At 56.1% G+C, this 24,545-nt stretch overlaps 6 protein-coding genes across 6 annotated transcripts; 4 read left to right on the top strand and 2 right to left on the bottom strand.

Moving 5' to 3' along the window:
* Positions 1 to 540: 540 nt before the first annotated feature.
* VDAG_00045 (Atg7p) lies at positions 541 to 2,836 on the top strand (the record flags this gene model as incomplete). Its single annotated transcript, XM_009651422.1, has 4 exons — positions 541 to 734; positions 805 to 931; positions 985 to 2,319; positions 2,372 to 2,836. 4 exons carry the CDS (start codon positions 541 to 543, stop codon positions 2,834 to 2,836), a joined length of 2,121 nt encoding a protein of 706 aa, XP_009649717.1.
* Positions 2,837 to 3,193: 357 nt separating this feature from the next.
* VDAG_00046 (methionyl-tRNA transformylase) lies at positions 3,194 to 4,619 on the top strand (the record flags this gene model as incomplete). Its single annotated transcript, XM_009651423.1, has 4 exons — positions 3,194 to 3,491; positions 3,553 to 3,623; positions 3,678 to 3,793; positions 3,851 to 4,619. 4 exons carry the CDS (start codon positions 3,194 to 3,196, stop codon positions 4,617 to 4,619), a joined length of 1,254 nt encoding a protein of 417 aa, XP_009649718.1.
* Positions 4,620 to 4,876: 257 nt separating this feature from the next.
* On the bottom strand, positions 4,877 to 12,112 carry VDAG_00047 (uncharacterized protein; the record flags this gene model as incomplete). The annotated part of the gene is made up of 3 exons (XM_009651424.1): positions 4,877 to 6,458; positions 6,549 to 11,681; positions 11,745 to 12,112. 3 exons carry the CDS (start codon positions 12,110 to 12,112, stop codon positions 4,877 to 4,879), a joined length of 7,083 nt encoding a protein of 2,360 aa, XP_009649719.1.
* A 2,018-nt stretch (positions 12,113 to 14,130) lies between these two features.
* On the top strand, positions 14,131 to 15,252 carry VDAG_00048 (uncharacterized protein; the record flags this gene model as incomplete). Its single annotated transcript, XM_009651425.1, has 3 exons — positions 14,131 to 14,250; positions 14,330 to 14,573; positions 14,651 to 15,252. The coding sequence occupies 3 exons, from the start codon at positions 14,131 to 14,133 to the stop codon at positions 15,250 to 15,252; spliced, it is 966 nt and encodes a 321-aa protein (XP_009649720.1).
* A 279-nt stretch (positions 15,253 to 15,531) lies between these two features.
* On the bottom strand, positions 15,532 to 16,774 carry VDAG_00049 (60S ribosomal protein L44). Its single transcript, XM_009651426.1, has 5 exons — positions 16,687 to 16,774; positions 16,382 to 16,473; positions 16,224 to 16,288; positions 15,994 to 16,113; positions 15,532 to 15,905 (listed from the first exon to the last, which is right to left on the bottom strand). Exons 1-5 carry the CDS (start codon positions 16,688 to 16,690, stop codon positions 15,866 to 15,868), a joined length of 321 nt encoding a protein of 106 aa, XP_009649721.1. The 5' UTR covers positions 16,691 to 16,774; the 3' UTR covers positions 15,532 to 15,865.
* Positions 16,775 to 20,713: 3,939 nt separating this feature from the next.
* VDAG_00050 (uncharacterized protein) lies at positions 20,714 to 23,482 on the top strand (the record flags this gene model as incomplete). Its single annotated transcript, XM_009651427.1, has 2 exons — positions 20,714 to 21,505; positions 21,592 to 23,482. The coding sequence occupies exons 1-2, from the start codon at positions 21,180 to 21,182 to the stop codon at positions 23,480 to 23,482; spliced, it is 2,217 nt and encodes a 738-aa protein (XP_009649722.1). The 5' UTR covers positions 20,714 to 21,179.
* Positions 23,483 to 24,545: the final 1,063 nt, after the last annotated feature.

Raw genomic sequence — 24,545 nt, forward strand, 5'->3', positions numbered from 1 at the left:
AGGGGGGGAGAGATGGCTGTCGTCTGAGACGGAACCTCACGATAAAGCAGCTTCGAGGTGAGACGCGTCGACGCGTAAAGGGGATATGTACGTAAGCAGGTCTACCTCCCTCTCTCTCGCATGTGACAAAGGAGCGCCGTATGACCTGGTCCTAGACCCTGCGTCCGATGACACAACCCCGTGCACTCGTGGAGCTTCCCCCACCTTCCTCTTTCCTCTGCTCTGCCTCCCGCACCTCCCACTCGCCCTGGCCGCTCGACAAGCGACAAGCGACAAGGCAGCATCTGTCCAACCTCAAGACAGCCTCAGCCTCAGCCCCAGCCCCAGCATCGCGCCAGACGCTCAGTAAGGTTCGCGTGACGCGAGCAAGGTAGCGTCAAGAAGCAGACCAGAGAGACGCTCACTTTCCGAGGAATACATCAAGGAGCCCTCCCCCAGCTCCCGCTGCCCCGCGTTCGCCCCATCCCATCTCTTCGAATCTTCGAACCCTAGCGACCTACACTACTCGGCGTGCCCCAAGCACCGACCCGAAAGCCCAACATGACGCTCCAGTTTGCGCCCTTCTCCTCCGACATTGAGCTGCCCTTCTATGCGGCCCTCTTTGCTTCCAAGGTCGACCATGATAAGCTCGACGACTCTGTCCGAAAGGTCATCGGCCAATACACTCCGCTGAGTGTCGCGGTCGAACAGAGCTGCAAGATGCAAATTATGGGTGATGCGCTCACGAGAGACGAGTAGGGCTGACGCCCCCTTCCCCCTGCTGAAGACGTGTCAGACGCCTGTTTCTGGAGCTGACTTGTGCAGGAATGACAATGAAGTACGAGCCGCGAGAGAACACATACGTGCCGAGGGGTCCATAAAGAACTTCAACACACTGGACGAATTCAAGAACGCCGACAAGCAGGCCATGCTTCAGCTGACTGCCAAACATGTGAGAGCTGCGACCCCCCTTCCCTCAAGGCCGACTTTGACCGACCAACGCAGATTTGGCATGCCATCAACGACGGCTCCATCTACGAAGTCCCCTCTCTCCTCTCCTCTTTCATGATCCTCTCCTACGCCGATCTCAAGAAGTATCGCTTCACCTACTGGTTCGCCTTTCCAGCGCTGCATTCCGACCCTCAGTGGAAGAAGTCTGGGCCCGTCGTCCGCCTCACGCCGAAGGAGAGTGTAGTGCTCGTCGATCGAGTGGGCACATGGACGTCGCAACGAACGAATAGTCGCCAAAACGGCTTCTTCCTCGCCAAGAAGGTCAGGAATGTCGATCTCAGCAACTTTAGCGAGGATGGGAATTCCGAGCTGCACGACTTGAATAATGAAAAGGGCTATCTTTGGGAGATTGGCAAGCTGTCGGACTTTGAGACGGGCTTCTTCAACGATGTTCCGCCCGAAGACTGCTACGTCTCCTTCGTCGACTCCTCCACCTACGCGGAGAACCCCTCCTGGCCGCTGCGGAATCTGCTCTGGCTCATCCGGCAACGCTTTCGGCTCTCCAAGGTCAACATCCTTTGCTACCGCGAACTGAGGAGCAACAGGTATGCTGCCAGGAGCATCATCATCCCGCTCGAAACAGAAGCCACCGAACCACTCAATGTCAGCAAAGTCCCCAAAGTTACGGGCTGGGAACGGGACAGCGAGGCCAAGTTGCGCGCGCGCGTGGCCAACCTCGCCGACTACATGGACCCCGCGCGGTTGGCGGATCAGTCGGTGGATCTCAACCTCAAGCTTATGAAGTGGCGCATCTCACCCAATCTGGACCTGGATGCCGTCAGCAGGACGAGATGCCTGCTTCTCGGTGCCGGCACCTTGGGTAGCTACGTGTCGAGGAACCTCCTCGGTTGGGGTGTGCGAAAGATTACCTTTGTGGACTACGGTCGTGTGTCCTTCTCCAACCCAGTCCGCCAGCCGCTGTTTGAGTTTGATGACTGCCTCGGTGGTGGCAAGGCCAAGGCGCCACAAGCTGCCGAGGCGCTCAAGAGGATCTATCCTGGGGTCGAAAGCGAAGGCCACACGCTTTCGGTCCCGATGCTCGGCCATCCATTCACGGACGAGGCAAAGGTCAAGGCAGACTTTGACAAGCTCCAGCAGCTCATCGACGACCACGATGCTATATTCCTATTAATGGACAGCCGAGAGTCCCGATGGCTTCCCAGCGTCATGGGCAAGGCCGCAGGCAAGATAGTCATGAATGCAGCTCTGGGGTTCGACAGTTTTGTCGTTATGCGGCACGGGGCAGAGCCCAAGGACGTGGATCCCAGCGACCAGGAGCGAAAGACTCTGGGTTGCTACTTCTGCAATGATGTTGTAGCTCCTGTTGATGTAAGCAGAGCCGATTCCGGACACCACAATGTCGTGCTAACCTCGCTCGCAGTCGCAGAAGAACCTGACGCTCGACCAGCAGTGCACGGTAACACGACCGGGCGTGGCCGCCATGGCGTCGGCTCAACTCGTGGAGCTCCTAGCGAGTCTGCTACAGCACCCTCTGAAGCACCATGCTGCAGCCCCTCAGATCTCGGCTGGCGCTCACACGCCGCGCGACCCTCCAGACCACGCCCTCGGTCTTGTGCCGCACCAGATCCGGGGCTTCGTCAGTACATTCGAGAACCTTGTCATCCGAGGCGAGTCGTATCCATGCTGCAGTGCCTGTGGCCCACCAGTGCTCGACGCGTTTCGGACTGATGGGTGGGAGTTTGTGAAGCGTGCGTTGCTGGAGAAGGACTACGTTGCCGAGCTCTCAGGCCTGGCCGAGGTCCAGAGGCAGGCAGAGTTGTTGTCCGCTGAGGTGGAGTGGGAGGAGGAAGAATCCCTGGAGGAAGGGGATGGCGAACTTGTTTGAGGCGCACATGCATGGGTCAAGGAGCAGCGGGGGGTTCGTCATTTGCACAGGAGTTCAGGGGCGGCGTTTGGGGCGACCTGTGTGCAATACCCGGCCACATTCGCGAGGAGCATGTCTACGGGGCATCGGGTATATACGAAGAGAAGAAACTCTGGCGTCGATTCACCCAAGGTATATATACAAATACATCTCTCTCTCTCTCAATCAATCAGTTGTGAACGTCTCACAGCAGACGGCGGCGACCTCGACTTGGATGTCTGCATATGCACATACAGGGGTAGTCTCATGAAGCTATCCAATACAAGCCAACTTGGGCGAAGCGCGTCCGTCGCAGCAATCATCAGCTTCTTCAGCAACATGCAACTAGATCCAAATGTAGCAACCGCTAAAATGTTACCATGGGCCTTTTCAAGAACAAGGTCTTTGAGGCCCGTGTGTAATGTTCACTTCAGATCCGCGTTCTCCACATCGTCTCCGTTTCTGCGTGCATCCGACCCCTTGCGGATCCTTTTCTGCGGCTCAGACGAGTTCAGCATTGCGGCGCTGAGGGCGCTGCATCACGAACATCTACGAAACCCATATCTGATCGAATCGCTCGATGTCGTCATAAGGCCCGGGAAGCCCACCGGTCGGGGTCTGAAGACGGTTCGGCAGGGTGAGCTCGTCTGATCACAAACGCTGCAAGCGAGACTTACTTACCATGCCATGCGTCGCAGTTCCGATCAAGTCTACAGCTCAGGAACTGGGCTTGCCGATCCATGAGATCAACACGTTTACGGGATGGACGGTGAGTGGCCTACGCCTGAGGTTCATCTAGTCTACCCTTGGCTCACATCTCTAGCCATCCTTCAACATGAACCTCATCGTCGCCGTGTCCTTTGGCCTACTCGTCCCGCCCAGGTTGCTCAGAAGCGCACAATACGGTGGCCTTAATCTTCACCCATCTCTGCTCCCAGAGTATTGACCCCTCCTTTACTCTATTCCGTCCTTCATCCCGCTGACCACGTATGCCAGCCTTCGCGGGCCCGCGCCTCTCCATCACACGCTTCTGCTGAACCGCCCCTTCACCGGCATCACCCTCCAGACCCTGCACGAGTCCAAGTTTGACCACGGCACCATCCTGTCCCAGACGTCCCTCCCAGGCCTTCCCGTCCCGCCCGGCACGAACCTGCAGGCCCTCCACGACATCGTCACGCCGCCGGCCGCCGAGATGCTCGTCCAGGGCCTCCGCGACGGCGTCCACGTGCCGCCGCTGAAGCCTGTCGGCCGGACGCCCTCGCAGCGGGACCTCGCCGCGCTGCGCCACGCGCCGAAACTCACAAAGCAGGACAGGCAGGTCCGCTGGCGCGCGTGGGCGGCCGACGACTTTGCGACGCGGGAGACCGTCCTGGGCCCGCTGTGGAGCGAGCTGCAGACGCGCCGGGGCAGGAAGAGGGTTCTTTTCGAGGGTCTCGAGGCGGTTGCGCCGTTGGCTGGGGGAGACGAGGCGGTGAAGGGCCGGGCGGGTGCGTTTGTCGCGTTTGAGACCGGCGCGGACGCTGGCGGTTCTGGCGGTTCCGTTTTGGTGGAGGAGGCAGTGGAGGTGTCTTACCTCGAGGCGGATGACGGCAGTGGTTCTGTGTTGATATCTGCCCCTGGCGGTGGCGTCGTGAAGGTTGCGAGGATCAAGATTGAAGGAGACAAAAGTAAGCCGGCGGCCAACACGTTGGCGATACACACCAACGTCGGCAAGGCGGAATTTTGGAAGGGGTCTTCGGATATCCACGGCGAAGCGTCATCGTGATATAGAGCATTCAGTTTGCACGGCACGGCAAGTCGTCGCGGCTCGCATGAGGTTACGGTAATTGTACACTATCGGGTCTGTCTTGAAGACTGAAAAGCTATCAGCGACTCGTGACTACATCCATTATAAACAGTTGCAAGCAATTATGTGTCCCCTTTGATCCATTCCAGGACTTGTTACTCAATCAATACCAAACAGAAAAGCCAAGCCTCCCACCCTAGTGTCGACTTGCTTCCACGTGCTTGATGTTGCCCATCTCAATTTCCGACCTCGACATCGTCATCATACACCTCATCAGCAGACTGCTCGACAACCTGACTGCGGAACCAAGGTGTCTGTTTGGTGGCTGCAGAGGGCGACACATCAAGTCTGTCCTGCCACTCATCATACTCCTGCGAGTCGAGCAGCTTCCTGGTTTCCACTTCGTCAATGTACGGTCGAATTCTTCTCAGCGTGGATGAGATCGTCGGAGCAGCAGAGGCTTCTTTGGTGGCACTCGGCGGGCCTCTGGAAGCAGCTCGGGTGTCTAGGGCGTAGAGCTTGTAGTCGAGGTCGTCGAGGGGCATGCGGTCGCCGCCCTCGGGGATGAGCAGCTTGTGTCCGAGCCGGTGCTCCAGGACGTCAACCTCCATCGTGTGCGCCGTGACAAAGTGGTAGACCCTCACCGGCCGGGTCTGGCCGAAGCGGATGGCGCGGCCCCGGGCCTGTCGCATGTACATGTAGTGGTTACGTCTGTCGGTGTGCAGCGGCGCAGCAAACATGACGTGGTTGGCCTCGGTGAGGTTCGTGCCGGCGGACTCCTCGGACATGAGGCTCTGGACCAGAACCTTCTTTCTGCCATCTTCATTGGGCTCTTTGAAGGATCGGATGGCGTCGGTATCGTGGTGCGTGCCGGTGGTCATGTACACATCGACGTTGTCGTCCTCCTCGAGCGCGTCGGAGAGCTGGGCCTTGAGCTTCTTGTTGCTGACGAACAGGAGAACCTTCTCATCGTCCTTGACGTCGGTGCGTATGACGTCCAGAATCTTCATGACCTTGGCGCTCTTGCCCTCAAAATCAAGAGTTGAGGCTGCCGTGGCAGAAATGAGCTGCGTGCAGGGGACGAGGGCCGAGCGGGCCATCGCAGAGCACGAGTCGACAGGGCATAGAACCTCGCCCGTCGTGCTCTCGGCCTGACCATGCTGATGCTCATGTGCTGCGACGCATCCTGAGCACAGTAGGTGGCCACAGGTGATGAAGAGGCTGAGGTCCTTCATCTCAGTGTTGTCCTGCGAGCCGCAGACACTGCACGTTGGAGCATTCGGCTGATGACCGGCTTCCAGAGCCTGGGCGAACGCGAACAAGTCTTGCACAATGCCGAGCACACGGAGCCGGCGAGCCTGGCGGATGTACTCCTCTATACCTGCCTGTACGCTTTGAAGAGCCATGGCCATACGGTTCGTGGCTTGATCGTGACTGGTGCCGCGATCAGTCTCTTCCTCGTTCAACTTGGGGCGGTAGGGCCGGAATTTGTTGCCAAATTCAAAGTCTTTGGACTTTGCCGTGTCCTTCCAGTAAACATCGAGGAGTGTGGCCGAAGCCAGCCCGATGTTGGCAGCCACCTTCTCCGGCTCTGCTTCGTGATACTGGTCTAGCACGTTGGCGTTCAGCAGGTCACAGACCGACTCCTCAAGCTGCTGGCCTGTGGCTTCCATCTGACTTTCAGGGTTGTAGCTGGCTTTGAAGCAGACGAGCTTGGTCTCCACGTGTTTGAGCTCATCTTCATCCATAGCTTCGACGTCCTCCTCCGTCAGCTTCCACCAGTCGATAGCACCGTACACACCGTTACCACCCTTCCAGCTGGCCCACCCGCCAGGTTGCCAGATGCCGGCGCTCTGCGTCGCGCCGCGGCCCTCGTGATGCTATGTGCGAGGTGCGATGGCGCGATACAAGTCGTCTCGGATCTCGGCGTCTCCAAAGCTCCAAGGTCTAGCAGCAGTGAACCTTTGGATAAAGTCGTCAAGGTGGTCTTGGTAGTACATGGCCTTGTCCTGCTTGGTCTTGTCTCTGCCCTTGGCGTTGGTCATTGTAAGAAGGCCGCTCATCTGCACCTGATCGACGACATACATCAGCATGTCGAACTGGCTCTTGATCATGGCCTTGGAACGGGCCTGGAGCCGTTGGTAGATTGTTCGCATGCTGGTCAGCACGGTGATGCCAGAAACGGCGCCTGCCCTGACGTCCATGCCGAGCTTCTTCATGTTTTCGCCATAGGCCGACAGATTAGTCGACGACTGCACCAACAGCGACTGGATCGTGTTGTGCCACGACATACGCAGGTTCTCTCGTGCTTTTGAAGCCTTGTTGTTTCCGGTCTGTTGCAGCAGCCAGTCGATGATGGCGCGCATGTCTCCGGGCACCTCTTCAATGTCCCAACGCGCGTCGTACAGCACCTGCTGCAGCTGGGCGTATACAACGGAGCTGACAGGGTCGAGTCGGCAAACAACGACCTGCTCGGTAACCCCGATGTGCGAAATATCCGTCTCGCGTCGGGTCATCTTGTGCTCGAGAAAGGTGCGGGCCTGTTCGTGGCGCTCGAGCGCAAACTGGGCCGACTTGGGGTCAGCGTACTGGCGCATCGCCTCGCCTCTGGTGGTCTTGTCGAGTCTTGGGCCTCGCGTGATGCTTGGGAAAGACCTTGGCACCGACGCCTCAGGTCGAGCGACGTGCATGTTGACGAGGTCGGCGATGGCGCACACCTGGCTCAGGTCTGCCATGGGCGGTGTGCCGGAAAGAATCCATTTGGAGGATGCCACACAGTTGGCCACGAAAGCCGCGGTACTTTTGTTCTCGTACGAGAACTCGTCGAGCACCACGCGGTCGAACGAGTACATCTGCAGGACTGTGGCATCCTTGAAGTCACTGACAACGTGAGAGGTAGCCACCTTGCGCTTTCGATCGTCCATGGCAGAGTCAGAGTCCGACTCAGCAGAGTGATCAGATTCAGCAGCGGCGGCGGCGGTCCGTCTTGGTTTCTTGCTCTTTTTCTTCGCCCGCTGTGTGCGGGCTGTCGCCTTTGACTTCTGGTCCTTGCGTCGAGACTCCACGATACAGGCGGCTCGAGCCTTCTCAAAGCTGGCCTTTCGTTCCTGAGTGCGAAGCGAGATGTGCTTCGCGAGAGCGCCGTTGTTTCTGTTGTTGTCAGCGTAGCACTGGCACGAGTCCTCCAGGTCGGTGACCGCCTCGCGATACCAAATGTTGAACTCTCTCGACGATGCGCTACTGGCATCGTGGAAATTGGCAGCCCCGGCCACTCTGGTGAGGGCTTGAACAAAGGCAGTTGAGTGAATGAAGGCGGTGCTCAGAATGACAATGTCCGCCATCTCGAGTATACCGCGATGAAAAGGCGTCTTCGCGTTGATGACGACGACGTTCCAGTTCTCGGAGCCAAGAAACCTTTCTATCTCATCACGCCACTGGTCGACAATCTGGGGGGGACAGACAATTAAAGTGGCCTTCAGATGGCAGTGTCTCTCCTGCGTCCATGCATACCGCTCAGTCACGGACCTCTCATTGCTCTGGTTACGCTGATGATCTATGAGGGCTAGGGTGGCGATGGTCTTGCCGAATCCAACGTCGTGAGCTAATACGCCTCCCCTGGCTCTGTTGACAACTTCAGCGTGGGAGCGGAGGCGAATGCTTGACGACGGAACAAGGAACTCTTCCACCTCCCTCTCGACGAAGCAGCTGTTGCTGCTCTCCTTCTCGATCATCCACTGGACAGACTGGATCTGATCTGGACGCAGCTGAACGCCACAGGAGTCGAAAGAGGGTAACTGAATAGCCGAGGCGTAGGTCGCGGAGGAAATGACATCTTGGGATAAGCAAGCTTCAAAGGGCTCGATCATCTTGAGGCTAGGGTCAACAAACTCCACATCAACAGCAAACCCAATGTGGCCATCCTGCATGACATCGCGGCGGATGCCCCTGATCAAGCCGTCTCGGGGAATATGCAGCCAAGCCCTGTGAGCTAGCGCAGTTGGGTTGAAGAGGATACGAATGATGAGCTCGGGTTCCTGAGCGATGTTGCCCCCTGCTCGACCGCTGTAGAGGTCGCCTGTATGCCGAGGCTGATCGGCCCTGACAATTTGAACATCCAACTCCAAAGGAAGCGGTCGTTTACTGTAAGACTCGGCTAGCTGTTGAGCAGCCTCTGAATCGTCAAACAGCTTTTTGACTTTGAACCCCTCCCAGAGCAGATGAACCTTGGGGTTGGGGAAATCGGCGTCAAGGGACTGGCAAACAGCTCCGGCCCGTTCGAGTATCCCGACTGTGAATTCTCGGGGCAAGTGATTAGCTTTGAGTGCGCCGAGAGCAAACGAGATGAGAGAGAGCGCATCCTTGTGGTGGTGATCGCTTACGCGCATCCACTTCTCGCCAGAGTCCGTCTCTTTGGCACACTCCTTGAAGATCTCTCCATCTGTTTTCCACAGCTGCGGCAGCAAATGCACCGGGAATGGGAGGTCAGGGATGTCAATCCGCAGTTGAAGCACCGGGATAGGCGCCTGCGCAACATCCGGGAAATTCAAAGCCCCGGGAATGATGACGTGTAAGTCTTCAGAAGTCTCGGCTGTCATTCTGTCTGGTGCAAGATGCACATCGGACATGCTGATGTTCATGAGGGCCCCATTGGTTTGGTGGACGCTACGCCAAAGGCCAGGAATCTCACACTGCACAGTTTGTGGAGTGCCGTGTTGTCGCAGCTTCTGCTCCTGCTCCTTCCAGCTGCTTGAAAACTTGCAAAGCACTTCTCGATGTGTTCCTGGTTCGAGCTTGCTCACAGACTGTGACATGACCCAGCTATCCTCCTCAGGCTCTGTGGTGTGTTTTGTGTCGAGAAACAGATAGCAGGGCGCCGAGGAAGGCTCGCTACCAGCTGTTCTTCTCGAATACAAGAGGTCAAAAGGCGTGCCGCAAGTTTGGGAGAACTCGTAAACGCCTTCGACTCCTACCATGAGCTCTGTAGCTGCCATGGGAATTATTGGGTATGACTTGATCGGCTGCCCATTGAACTCTGTGACGAAGCAACGGAAAGTAGAGTCAGATTGGGGCTCCAAAGAAAGCACCACGGGAACGGGCTGGAGGAAGAAAATCTCCCAACTCAGGCAGCTAGGGAAAACGTTGTCCGCCGACTTGTCGAGTATGGCTCGAGCGATGGGAGGAGCAGGTTGTTGGTTGAATGAGCCGGGCTCGAGCGGCTCTGGTAAGTAAAGATACCACACAACCTGGTCTAAACCAATGGAGAGCTCGATCCGACCACAGGTTGAGACATAAGTTGCCACGATAACCTGGCTATTGTCGAAGTGGTCGAGATAGTAGACAGCCCCGAGGCATTTGCGCAATTCACGAAGTCGAGTTGTGATGTTTCCATTTTCCTTCTCGGTAGTGTAAAGGCTCGAACATAAGCTCTTGACATCCTTGTCGTCCTGAGGTATGCCATGGCCTCCGGTCAAAGCAAACCGGTTCGGTAGAATGCCTCTCAGGGCGTGGATGGTCTCATCCCAGGACCACAGGGGCCCGGTAAGAAGCGTTTCGAAAGCGTGAGCAGGATTGCCCGCACAGGTGACACATCGCACCTGATTGCAAAGTGTACAGATCATGAGACCAGTCGCCGGATTATGCTTGCGATATCCTGCACAGGGACAATACCTCCGTCCTTTCTGATGTATCATTATGAGGTGGGCAACAGCCGCCTGGTCTTTCTGCGCAGTTGAATAGCTGGGGCAATGTTGGAGCAAGGCAAATGCTCCGTCGGCTGCTCCGTTGCGATCGGATTGGCGAATGGCAAACAGGTGCTTCAAGTGCTGAGTTCTGGTACTTGCACCGTTGTCCAGAAGAGGCAGGCCGTCGTGGAAACCACTGGATCGAGTCACCTGGCGTTCAGCTATCAGGATGCAGAGGGTGGCAGCGCCCACGACTGTGGTCGTCATGGCATTTCCGGCCATATCATGGAGGTCGGCCTGGGTTTCGACAGAGGTGCGGATACGATCAATAGGTAGACCTTGGAGCGAGAGTGCCTCAACACCCAATATCGGCCGTCCCTGATCTGTGGCGAAAAGGTCACCGTCGGGCAAGACGCACCCGACAATACCAATTTGTGTTTTGAGTCGCTCAACACCTTCACCAAGGTCAAGATACTTTGCCTTGTAGTTGAGATCTCTGCCTCCCTTTTTGCGCTCTGACAGCCACGTAATGTCGAGGAGATCTTGGACACGGCTGGATGTGCCTCTGATGTACGCCTGCCAAGACGTATCTCTGGGTAAGAGATTACCCCGGCCGTCCCGTTGAGTGAAAGGTCGGTCAGGTCCAAGTCCTTGCTGTCTTCGAACCTTGGCGTGATCGTAAGCGCACATTCTGGCTTCGACATCCCTGGTCATGTTTTCAGCGATCTTTCGCTCCTCAATTGCTCGTGCCTCGAGGATTCGCTGGTCCATCGATGACAGAAGGAATTTATGGACTTCAGGATACTGATTCGGAAACCAATTGGAGGACTCCATCATGCTCGACCACAGTCGCGCCATGCGCGTAGACAATTCCGTGCCATAGTGCCACTGATCAACAGCAACCAGGTAGCCTCGGGTTCTGGTTTGTGGGACGAGGAAATTCTTGCTGTCCACTTTCATCGATAGAGCCACGTAACCTACTAAGGGAAGCCAGAAGTGGGTGAAGGCGCGCCAAGGTGCATGAGAAACATTCTCTAGGATGATGAGTTTAGGTCGTTGGTCGTATATGAACTGCAGGATTGAGCCGAATGTCTTGACAGACTCGCCTTCCGTATGGAAGGAATCGCGGACATCCTGCAGTGCCATGCGGACATCATGCGACTGACTTTGAGGTGTTACTGTACCAAAATCAAGGCCGTTTTTGGTGTTCTTGGCTTCTTCGTATAGTCTGCTGAGGACTGAGTGCTTGGCCAAGATGTCTCGTTTGTTGTTGAGCTTCGAAAAGTCCACACACGATGAGCCTGCCACGAGCAGGTCCGGTGCTGCCGGGATAGGAGCCAAAGAGCCATGAGCAGTAATTCTAATCGGAAAATTACTCAGTGACACGGCTTGTGAGCGGAGGGGGGGGGGCTTGGTAGCTTACGCGTCTTTTCTGCTCGGGTCAGACACCTGGATGACGTCGCGGTAGATCTCGCCGGACGGCTTCGAGTTTCTCTCGATGAAAGCTTGCTTGTACGCTTCGATCTCGACACTGAACTGATGATCAAAGTCGAAGAGGTGGTTGTAGCCCATGGCCAGGGCCGCGTCTTGAAGCTCGCGGAGGGCCAGGATGGGAGCGTCGGTCCCAGAGCACATCGTGCCTACCGTGAACCGAACGCCGCCATCCTGGGAGACGTCGTCCAGCCCAAGTTCCAAGGCTCTTTTGAAGATCAAAGCCAGAGAGTCCCGAGGACGATCAACTCTAGCCCCGGTGTCCCCTAAAACGTCGAATTGCTGGGGTTTCTGAGCCATAGTGATGGTGGTTGCGATGGTGGTGATGGTGGTTCCAGGGGAAGTGAGAGCAAAGGGTAAGCAACGTCACGAGAGTAAATGGCAATCAAGAAAGGGCTTCAAGCGATCTGTGCACTCTTTGTCGTTGTTTATCGGCTTCAACGAGTGCCGTGAATCCTGATACTAAGGTTCTCCTGTGATGCCGGGACAACGGCCCCACTTTCGGTCACGGCCCCGGCCCGGCCCCGGCTCGGCCCAGGTTCCCTGCTGCCTGGCATGGAGCAGCAGCAGTTGCCTTGACACCCGCGGTGTACTGTTGAAATAGAAGATGTGGTGCCCAGCCGTAGCTCATGGTTTTCTGGAGTCGACTCTATCCTTGGGTGAGTCTTTAGATGTTTATACTGTGTGTTATGATATCTGTTAGCCTTGGCGTCTGTTGTTCCACTGCATCGTGACGGGCTATGCTTCGAAACACCCGCAGTATTGGTATCGTGCCGTAGCTATTACTGGGACATCCTATTCATCTCAGACCTTATCTTGATTGTCTTTGAGCCTTTCACGCTTTTCTATCACTCACTTGCGATGTCCTGTTCAACAAACATTGTGTCCATGACCCCCAGTGGACATAAGTTCTAGTGCCGTTGGAGACTACAAAGGCACTCATACTATCTTGTCTGGGTCCTACTTGGCGTTATATATGGTAATTCATGCTCAGATCTCCGCCAATATCCGGAGCTGCGCAAAATGCTTGACCTCGAATCAAGGGCTCTGAGGGTTACACATGCTCCAGGCTGGATGAACGTATCAGTTACACACCCCGAGTGTAAATCACTGAACTTCCTCCGAAACGTATCGCCCCGACCACATCTTTCGTGCCAATCTGGCGCGTTGCGTTGCCGAGCACGTTGGAGTGCCCCGGCCCATTCCATCTGTATCACTCACCAAGCCCTCGAACCATGATTCGAAGCTTAGTGTTCTGTACATGTATACCGTGTCGATTAGGTTGGTGGCTATCAGCACGAGGATCGGTGTTTCAATAGGGAGCGTTGTCTCAGTAATCCCCTTCAGCAGACAAGACAGCTCATTTCAGGACTTAAGAGGGGTCAATGCAAGCTGGCAGAGCATTATACTGGGGCCGTCAAGTAGTCTTCCTGCGATGTGAAACAGGGAGCAAAAGGCTTAGCATAGATGATCAGACCGTTGTCTAAAAAAATCAGATCTTCTGGTTTGTCTCACGCTGGCAGCGTTGCTGGTCAGAATCCTCTTCAGATGCTCTGTGCTGGGGCTATCGAGCCGGAATGAGAATTCGGAGAAAATCAAACGAGACTCGCCGTCAAACAAGATAGTCAAGTCATTCGACCACCGGGTGAGCTTTGCCTCTGCCGTGCGAGGGTGTCGTGTGTATTTGATGTCACGGCAACGAGACAACGAGAGCGTGTCACTGAAGACACCGACCGAATCTGCACTTCCACACACCACCTCGCACGTGGGCAGCAACAGCAAAGCAGCAGGGCATGCCTTACAAACTTCCAATCTCCGACTACAATGACTAGATCCAGCTGATAGTGGTGAAGAAGCGGAAGGGCGTGTCTGACATGTCGGGCGGTGGAGACGCGGGTGGGTTCCCATCACAAGGCAGACTGACAGGATGCGGTATTGGGGAGCAAATAATCACGTGATTACGCGTCGCCTCACGGATCTCGCTCGGTTTGAGCTAATTATAACCACAAGATGCAGGTTGCCATTTACGCTCGGTGATTTTAGAGACGCCTCTTTTCAGTGTTGCGACGTCGAATTCGACTAGCAAGATTGGTCGATATCCACTCCAGAGTCATCTGAATCGTGGCTGTGTGCCTCTGCTTGGTAATGTTGGTAATGCAGACCAGGGCTCACAGATCTAGAACAGAGGTCTGAGACTGCTTGAGTTGTATTAAGAGAGAGTCCACGACTGCTCGGTATCACCGTCTTACAGCTCTTTGATCCACCAAGAAGGCAAGCACAACTTCACCACCGAATCTCCCCACCCCCCAAACACTAAAATGGGCGCTCAATTGGAGTCAACCGACGCGAAGAACAAACTCGAGGACCTCTCGGGCATCACCATCTTGCCAGGCCAGAACCCTTATGAGGCCCTCATCAAGGCTTGTGAGGATGATCATGTAGATATATTCCCATCCCCTCTTCGCGGCGCCCGTGGATGCTGCGAGACAAGAACTCTGATCCGCTTCTCGCACGCAGGCCGAAATCCAATCTCTTTACTCGGCCCACAGAACCAAGAGAAACCAACAGCAGAAGGAAAAGTTCCTTTCCAGCGAATACAAGGAGCTGGTCATTGACCCTTTCCTGCTGAGGCTGGAACGTCCCGAGATCGAACCAGGCTTCCAAGACCCTCGGAACTGCCTCGTTTTCTGGTCTCGTCCGCCAGACAACATTATTCGGTTGTCGGTCCAGATCCAGAACCTGCTGAAGAAGGTCGCTCCGAGTGAGTCACCTCGCCAAGCACCTCACTCTCCGTCATGCGTCAGGCAGCCGACATGGAAGTGCTGATAAAGAGACTAGACATCTGGCTCATGCCGCAACACCGCATGCACATGACGGTCCTGGAGCTCGCTCACTCCAAGACTCCCGAGCAGATTGCGTCCCTCGTCACGACGGTGCGTTCCGCCATCCCTTACATGACAAGCTTCACCTACTCCCACCGTGCTCGCCTCGTGAAACCCATGATCTCATATGATCTCTCTGCCTTTGCCGTCTCTTTCCTCCCAGCCTCCGGCGAAAAGCGCCGCGCACAGATCGCCGCCCCGGCGGACCAGCGTGTTGTCGAGGGCGATCAGTACACCTACCACCACCTCCGCCGCGACGTCTTCAACCTGGCGCAGTCGACAGGCGTCGAGGTCGAGTCCCGCTATCAGGTACCGAGCGCGCACATCACTCTGGGTCGATATCTCGGCGAAGAGGACCATCACACGCCAGAGCTGCGAAAGCGGTGGGTCGAGGCCATTGACGAGATCAACCAGTGGCTCGAGAATGAGGTCTGGGATGTCGAGAGCGGCGAGTGGTCGGGCGAGTGGTCGGTTGGTGAGGAGCGAGGTCTCGATGCTCGCTGTGGCAGGCTGTGGTATGGTGGTGGGAGAACCATCAACCTTGGCGAGGGCTTCTGAAGGGACTGTTCAAAGACAACGCCTATATTCATCGGAAACTGCATTAGACAATTGGATAGACAATTGGATAGACAATTGGATAGACAAATTACAGGGCTGCTCCATATGCTACCTGCGTGAGTGAGGGCCTCGCAACACGACTGCTGGAAGTATTGTGAGGGCTACATCTCCCAGGGTTTGATCATGGTATCTCATCAAGCGCTGACGTGCCTCGTGCTCCACCAGCAGGGGGTAAAGAAAAGGTCATGAAACAGAATGCGTCATATTTTTGACTTGGCAACTCTGGCCGAGGAGGCACTCACTATGTTCGAGACAATGGATGATCCGTGGGTGAACCAGGTACAGCAAATGGCAATTGTGCAGCCTTCAGATTCCCGTGAAGCACACCCACTGCACAGAATCACCCATATTGAACAGATATCTTAAATCCATGTAGTCGTCATCGTCATTTGTTCGGAATTGCAAGGGCTTTTATTTAAACCCTATGGGAGTGATGCATGGTTCTCTCCTCGACCGGGTAACCCTCTTCGCCAAAGCTCCAGCCCGAATGATCCGTTTGCCGTGCCGTGTAGGAAAGCAGCCATGAAATCGGTTGACCACAACCACAATGCATTTAGAACACCAGAGCCGCACCCTTCGTCTTCTTGTCGCCACTGTAAATCCAAGCATGTTAGCCGTGTTCGCGCATCGATGTCTCGTGCTTCGTGGAAACGGAGCGGAAAGGGAAGGAGGTGGCCGTACCCAAGCTCGAAGTGCTTGCAGCGCTTCAGCGCCAGCTGCAGCTTGGTCTTGCACTTAACACATTCCAACCGCAGGACGACCTTCTTCGTCGTCTTGGCCTTCTTGTGGAAGACGGGCTTGCTGCACAGTTTGTCAGTCTTTCGCTCAGACGTGTGCGGGTGAGCTGTGACCGTGGCCTCGTGCCAACCGGAGACCGGGCTCGATCATGGAAAAGGAGGGGTTGAACGTACGTCTGACCACCGTAACCAGACTGCTTGCGGTCGTAACGACGCTTACCCTGCGCGAAGAGCGAGGCCTATAGTTTCCATCTTAGCATATTTGTATCCAACCTGCCAACACGGTCCGAGTCGAGTACGATTTCGTCCGCTGGGTATCGGGTGTATCGCACCTTGCCGGCCTTGTACTGGGTGACCTTGTGCTGGGTGTGCTTCTTGCAGTCCTTCCCCTTGCAGTAGGTCATGCGCGTCTTGGGAATGTTCACTGGAGGTCGAGAAGGTCAGCTTGCCAGTTCTTCCCAGCTTTGCGTGGTGTGTTTAGCCCTCAGATCGTTGCCGCTCCCCGCGCCCCTTCCCCAAATGTCATGGCCGTCATCTTTCCACACTATTGATTCGGGCTCTTCGGGTCTCGGGCAAGTCGTCGGCTGAGCGCGGTTCGCGATTGAGGGCTTCTTCGAGGGACTGTGGGCGTACGTACCCATCTTGACGGCTGTTGGGTGTCGATTGCCGGAATTGTCGTGATGATGAAGTGGTTAGGCGGGGATGGAAAACTCGAAGTTTTGGTCAAAATGGCTTGTGTGGGCGGGCGGCTAGGGTTGAGCGCTAGTGACAACTGGGAAGCGTGGGCCCCAGCGTCTTGCACCGAAGCTACTGCTTATCAGCGAAACGAGCTACTATCAGCACGTGATGCGAGGTACACAAGCCCAGGTCTCTCGCGGCTTATGTCAGCCTCTTTCTGCATCCTGCCCTTTCCCTCAGGTTGAATTGGCCCCCCCACTTCAAAGTGATTTGGGCTCATGCGTGGGCTGCGGCTGTCAGCGGCGATGAATGTGGCTTGCATCTTTTGATTCAAATGCGGCTGACAGCCACATTTACGAAAACCAAGTTCTTCACTGCCTCAAAGCCGTCTCCAGCGGCGCCTCACTCAGTCAACTGCATCCGGCGGTTTCGCTGTTCGTCTGCCGCGGTGCAGCCCCAAAGTCAAAGAGGTTTGCTGTTTTGACAAGAATTTGCTGTGCATTGATTCTGTCGGTCGGAGGGAATGGGGTTCAAGTGAAGGCTTACCGTGATCTAAAGTTAGGTTGAGACCGTCGCGTCAGACGCAGACGAGGCTGGAATTGCTGACTCTCCATGGACGGGATGGAATCTTCAATGCATCTTCGAGAGGCTAGCTTGGGTCATGTTCCTTTGTTGCCTCGAGCTCGCTCTGAGCTGACTTCAATGACTTGGCAGCATTCCCCCGGGTTTGCTTGGGTCAGAGTAACCAAAAATAGGACGGCCAGAAACGTGCGAGTGCCGAAGAAGAACGTCCGCATGCAAATCCCAGACGGACGGACGAATGCGCCGCCATTGTCAGACCAAGCGGCCAAAGCTTCGCCCGATGCCGGCGTTCGCCGGCGCGGGCTTCGAGGCGACGTGTGCCCTGAGTGACACTCGACGCGCGCTCAGAAGCGAAACGGTCGTGGGCGACGGCCAGATGCGAATGGAATGTTTAACCGTTGACGTTCACGGCGGAGCCTTATTACATGCCGATTTTGAAGCGTCTGTGGATGACTGAGTGTCAACAAAACGCTCTAATGACCCCCACGAGAGCATCGGGACGCCCCTAGCCTGAAATTGCTGATGTGCCGAGAGACCGAGCACAGAGAGAGCCTGAGAGAAAGAGAGAGAGCACCGATGCTATTGAACTATCCTGACGGGCAAAGAGCTGCACCTGTACCAAGGTTGGCTGCGTGGTGGCGGCGGGGGTATCTGCGCGTGGAATTGCGAGTGGTGCAGCAGAAAGGGAGGGAGGGAGAAGGGGGTCAAGGTGTCCCCTGCAAGCTAGCACACTCACCCTGGTGTCGCAATGCGAGCTATCGAAGCATCGACATGAGCAGAATGTCAAATGCTGCTCAGGTTAATTGTGACCCGTTGATAGACCAAAGAGGAGTTGCTTGACACCACGAGCGTCACCTCATTCACACAAACGGTTGCTGGTAATTGGCATGAAACAGGCGAGGCCGCAACGGCAACTTGGCCTGGGCCAGTTTCACCTTCTGACATGCACGCACGCAAGCAGGATGGACGGACAGGACACCAGGCAAGGCAATGCCGCGCGACGATCTTCGGGCGGATCTTCATGTGTCGGATTGTTGGATCCCGGCCGATGAGTCGGTCGAGGAGACGGACAGACAGCCACGATCCAACTTTCTCGGACAGATATCGAGAGACTGTGGTAGGCTACCAGGAAAGGCCTTTTGCAAGGAGTTTCTTTGGGCGTTTTGGACGTTCACGGAGATAACGACTACCGGCCGGTACACTGTCGACAGTCTGCACAGTGCTCCGGAATACGATGTGGTGGTGCATCTTTCCCCCTCCTTGGTCGTCCACTGGCAGGACGAGAATAGAGCAGCTCGCATTCCCTTCCCCGAGTCCCTGTCCCGGGATGACGATATCTGGTTCACCCTGGGAATCTCAACACTGGCCTCTCGGGGAGACCATTGAAGAAAAGCATCAGTCAGTCATCAGCCGATCAGCAGCATCGGAGGCGGCACCCACCCATCCCGTTTTAGACGGCGCCGGCGACAGGGAAGGAGAGAAACGGCGCCACAAGCGGTAGCCTCACAACCCTTGATGATAATCCGGACAATCGCCCGCGGCTGGCGGCTGAGGCTACGCATGAATCGCCGGATGACGGCATTCGCAATTGCAATACCAGATATCCACGACAGATGGGCATGGTGGCTGGCAGCATAACGGGTTATCGCCTGTCACCAGCTTTGACCAAGCGGGCCCTCCCATGGAAGTTAAAACACAGTCTTTGGGGGGGCAGTGTGTCGATCGGATTGAAGTTTTTCATTTCCGGGAACCCGGAGGGGGGGGGGGGGGGGGTTTGGCCGGTAAACCCCCCCTCCCCAGGGAAATGGCAAAAAGGGGACCCCCAGGTGGAACCCCCCCCCCCCCCCCCCCACTCTCTACCGTGTGCGCAATCCGACAAGCTAGGTCAGAGTGAGCGACGAGCAGCAAGAAAGCAAAGCAGGAAACACGCTGGTCAACGAGGCAGAGCAATGGTGGGGCACTCGTTACGAGCAGAACGTACATAGTGGGTGGGTAGGGTTCGGCATAGTTCCTCTCCAGCAATGGCATGACACCGAAAAACCTGTGTAATACGGGCTCAAGCTGAAGAAGGGCCTGCGGTAAGTACATGTAGGTGCGCAGATAATGGCCTAGGTTGGAACCTAGGTCGATATTACGACCTGACAGACGGTTCGGGGTGGCCGGGACCAACAAACGTTACTGGTCTTTGGCTGGGGTGATTTTTTTTTTGCAGTGCGAAGGACGGACAAGGACTAGCGTACACAGTGGGCTCGGTAAGATACTTGGGTACCTACGTACGTAGGTAGGTACGTAGGTACTTGGGGGACCCGCGCATGTCGACGCTACTGACGTGCCTCAATTCTAGGTGGTCGTATTGAGGAATGGAATCTTCAAGGCCATGCATCGGTCCGGATGCTTTTCGAGCCAGCTGTTTGTTATTGTGCGCACGACAACGTTTCCCCCCATTCATGTCGGAGTCAGAGTAATCGAGAAAGACTCGCTCAGCGGACAGGCTCAGCTACGGATTTGGCGCAGGTCAATCAGTCAGTCAGACGGGCAGACAGGCAGTCGATCAGTCCACTCATTCTCACTCACTGGCTGGATGGCGGGTGGGCGCGCATCCCCAGCCAGGCTGAATGATTGCAGTCACCTGTGGTTGTCAGCAGCGCATCTCACAGCATTCAGCCCGGCCATTGAGTGCACTCGATTCGCCCAGTCCTAGTCGCTCGCCTGCCCAGGGCTTTGTCGGAATAGGATGTCAATCGCCGTGGTTGGCGAGCAGTGGTGGCCAAGAGATGAGAGTAACTACCTACCTAGGCCGGCACCTGCCTTGCCTCTCCCTCAAAGGTGCCTAGCTCGTTGGCGGACGCTCTACCCTCTACCCTCACGAAGAACGAGGAAGGGATCTCGTCCCATGTCGCCATCCACTATCCGCTTTTGTGCCAAGACATGCCTTATCCGCCCCACTCCACCCCTAAGTCTGCTGTTCACAGCCAACCGATGTGTGATTTCTCACCCACAGATGGGCTAGCGCCAGTGCCCCTTGCTCACCCCCCCCCCCCCTTTCCTGTACCTCACTTCTCCTTGTCCCCTGGCACCTGGGCCTCTACCACTGGGCAGGGGCACAGGGTCCGCACATCTTAAATGGGAGGTGGGCTGGCCTGGGCTGGCAGGTTCGCTCGCTCGGTGGGTGGATGGGTGCATTGATCGTTCCTTCCCACGCTACCGACGCTCATGCCCAAGACCTTCAGAAAACCGTAATACGGGAGCCACTGTGTTAAAATCACTGTGTCTTAGTCAGACCAACGTGCCTGCTCAGCACCGTGCGGCTTTCGACTGGATACCCTGCTAAGCCTGTCTAATTCGGGCCTGGGTAATAAGGGGCTGCCTCGCCTCGCCTCCTCCCATCTCGAGTCCCGAATCTCGCCCTTTCTTCTAGGTTTAGGAGTTTCCGCCTGTATTTTGTCCCACCCCCCTTCCGCTCCCAGACCATCGCGCTGCTCGACGGTCAACGGGGTCCCGTATTGCCTCTTCCCTTTCACATTGCTTTTCACGTCCCTCGACGCTTGACTGCTTTGACTGGCACGGTATTCTTCACCCCCATTCCGTCTTTGGCTTCTGCAGCATTGCTTCCACGCTTTGCACCACATTCGTTTATCTCTGCCACCACCGCGACAACGACGAGGAGATTTCACCAGTCAACAGAGCAGAACTCGTTTCTCCGTCTCGTAACTCACCCCTCTAACTCCCCTCCCCCCCCCCCATCGCATCCAGTCTCACAAGGCAACTTGCGGAACAACAATTTGAACGAACCAACAACGATCGAGGACACGCCCAAACACGCCGTCGATGCTCGAATAATCTCTCGCTTGAAACTCCCCCCCCTTCGTAATGGAGCGAGTCTCATCTTTCCTCAGCAATCGTTCGTCCAGATCCAACTCTGCCACATCCAACACCATTCTCCACGAGAAGTCCGAACTCCCACCACCTTCCCAACACAAGAAGACCAAACTCCGAATGCGCGCGTTACTCGGACACTGCCTTTACAGGCGGGTAACGCTATGGAGCGTCCTCATCCTGGTCATCATGTCCATGGTCCTGCTGAAGACAGCCGTCCACACCAAGAACGGCAGGGTTGTCGGCGGTGACGGGTTCCTCAGCGGCAACAGTCCTGAGGAGCAGAACACCAACCACCCCGTCTGGATTGGCTACAAGCAGTAAGTTGCTCGGGCTGCCCTCTATCTGCCAACAGGGCAGCGGCGTCGGCAAACACACAAGAGTCGGAAGCTGACCTCATCTCCAGTCTCAATGGCTACTTCAACGGCCTCAAGTCGCTCGTTCCCATGTCCAACCATACGGCGGAGTGGCCCAACCCCGAGTACACGGAACCCATCACGGAGGTCACCCTGACCCACGAGACGGCGCCTCTTCCCAAGCCGTACAGGCCCCAGCCTGATTACGAGTCGGCCGCGTACCTCGCTGCCCACCCTCACGTCAACGAGTGCTTTTTGGATGAGAAGAAGACGCCTGTCCCCGACACCTGGGCTTTCCAGGGTCTGCCTCAGTCAATGCCCGACCCGGCTCTCGGCGACTACAACATTCTCGGTATCCGCAATGATATCTGCTTCGACCGCTTCGGTCGCTATGGCCCCTATGGTCTCGGTTACAGCGCCCAGGAGGGCGGCACCGGTGAGGGCCTGGACACCGAACGCTCCGGCTCGGAAGTTGTCTGGTCGAAGACTGGTAAGATCGACTACACCAACGTCGACTGGGGCGATGCTCAGGAGCGCTGTGTCGCCCGTAACCAGCACCGTTTCGTCAATGAGACAGATGAGGTCCGGGACCCGACCCTCGGGCCTGCCAAGGGCATTCAGAAGCTTGAGCGAACTGCTGTCCTCGTCCGTACCTATGTTGGTTTCCGTTGGACTCAGCACGTCATCCTCAACTTCCGCGCCATGATTGCTGAGCTTGCTCTCAAGTCGGGCGGCGAGTACACCCTTCACTTCCTCCTTCACGTGAAGAACCTCGATGCTCCCATCTGGTCGGATCCTTCCGTTGTCCAGGACATCCTCGACGCCAACGTGCCAGCCGAGTTCCACACCATTTGCACCCTCTGGTCGGAGGCTCAGATGCGCCTCTACTATCCTGGCACCTTTTCCGAACCCTTCGAAAACCCCTCGAACCGCGACATTCACGGCGTCTACCGTTCTGCCCACATGCCAATGCAGATTTTCGCCCTGCAGCACCCTGAGTACGCTCACTTCTGGAACTGGGAGCTCGACATGCGTTACACTGGCTCCTACTATGAGCTGTTTGACCGTGCCGGCAGCTGGGCCAAGAAGCAGTCCCGCCAGCTCTTGTGGGAGCGCTCGGCCAAGTACTATATCCCCGCTCTCCACGGCTCTTGGGAAGACTTTTCTCGCCGCGTTGAGCAGGAGTCGATCGCCTCTGGCCGCAAGCCCGTCATGGGCCCGGTTGAGTTTGCCGGCCGCCAGACTATCTTTGGCGAGACTGGCGTTGGCCGTCGCGCCAGCATGATGCCCGCCAACTGCGATGACACAAAGCATGCCCCCGAAGAGTGCGGTGTCGGTGAGGAGGCCGACATCATCACCCTCAACCCCCTCTTCGACACCGAGGACTCTGGCTGGGTCTTCTCCAAGGATGTCACGGGCTACAACACGCGCCTTCAGATCCCTCCCCGCCGTTGCGCTATTGTTACCGCTTCCCGCCTTTCACGCCGCCTCATTCTCGCTATGCACGAGGAGACGTGGCGTCACCACCACAGCATGTTCTCCGAAATGTTCCCCCCGACTGTTGCTCTGCACCATGGTTTCAAGGCTGCGTACGCCCCCCACCCCGTCTACCTCGACCGTGGATGGCAGTACGAACAGATTGAGGCTGCCTTCAACGGCGGCCGTGATGGCACGTCAGGTGGTCCTGGCAGCCCCTTCGATATTGAGAACGAGCACAACCACAAGGGCACCAGCTGGTACTTCAACTCAGAGTTCGCCGGACTTACATGGCGCCGCTGGCTCGGCTACCCCCAGATGGATGGCCGAACCAACCGCGCCGGTGAGGGAACGATGCGTGGTGGTCTCCAGGAGGAGTCCTCGGCGATGAGCTCCGGCCGCATGTGCTTGCGCAGCATGCTGGTGCACCCCATCAAGTTCGAGAACCCAGATGAGCGCTCATAGACGACCCGACAACATCAGTAATTCAACCTTCGCTTCATACCCGACACGTCCCACCCCCTCCGTCGAGACGAGGGGGAGGGCTGTATATATAACCAACAATCCATTTACCAACCTCACTTATTCATCATGAGGGAGGTTTTTACTTCTAAGCGGAGCATGATCCATCCGTCGGCGGCGAAAGCGCACTGCATTTTATTGCTTTACACCACCGAAAAATCTGGGGCCTAGGGAGACCGTGGAACGAACGTGAGAGACGGACGCACCTGTCTGTAACCTTGTACTTATCGAGCGGCGGGAGCCAGCTGAAAGGGAGCGGCAGAGGGAGGATCAGGGGAGGGTTTGACTCCGCATGTCGGACGCATTTGCATCGTGTTTCTTGAGGAAGGGGGCCACATGGCGGGACTTGCTTCTTTTATTTTCCATCTTTTCTTTTTTCCTTTTTCTTTTAAACCAACGTGTTTCTGAATCTCATTCCTGGATGGAACGGCGTCGATGGAGGGGGTGGCATTCCAACACCAAATCGTCTTTATTCAAGTTTCATGTTTCGGCCCTCTTTTTAGAGCGAGGGGAGGCGATGAGGTGGTAGACAGACAGATGTAGAAGAATCAAAGCCGATAAATGAACTCGGGGCCTCTTGCCCTGTTACTTCGTGTTTATTTGGTCCACGCCCGCTTTACATGATCAATCGACCTTGCAGGAAAGTGAGTGCATGCATGTAATCATGTGGATTTTGTTTTTCTCATGGCTTGATCTCTGAGTATACGACAATCATGGCAAAAACAGATCCCAAGCCCATGCGATACCCCTCTCTTAGGGTACCAATTGTATATTTATCTCTCCATTTCGCTGCTTCGATGAGCAATACTATAGGTAAGGTAGGTGGCAAGCAAGCAGGCAAGCAAGGCGCAGGGCAACCCAAAGTCAAAGAGAACGGCCAAGACATGCAAAGCAGGCCACCACCTCCCCTTTCTCCTGGCCCGAAAACGAAGCCTTCGCCCTTCTTCCCACGCGCCCTTCACAGAAAAAAAAAAAAAAAAAGGACGCCCCGTGCAAAGCATGGCCG

Source organism: Verticillium dahliae, genomic scaffold (genome assembly GCF_000150675.1).
Source record: "Verticillium dahliae VdLs.17 supercont1.1 genomic scaffold, whole genome shotgun sequence".
Lineage (NCBI taxonomy): Eukaryota > Fungi > Ascomycota > Sordariomycetes > Glomerellales > Plectosphaerellaceae > Verticillium > Verticillium dahliae.

What these genes read in the sequence shown, in the direction of transcription:
- VDAG_00049 (XM_009651426.1), bottom strand. An exon ending in CCCAGTACAAGGCCGGCAAG is followed by an intron (nt 16,289 to 16,381) that starts GTGCGATACACC and finishes TGGAAACTATAG; the next exon opens with GCCTCGCTCTTCGCGCAGGG. An exon ending in TCTGGTTACGGTGGTCAGAC is followed by an intron (nt 16,114 to 16,223) that starts GTACGTTCAACC and finishes CAAACTGTGCAG; the next exon opens with CAAGCCCGTCTTCCACAAGA.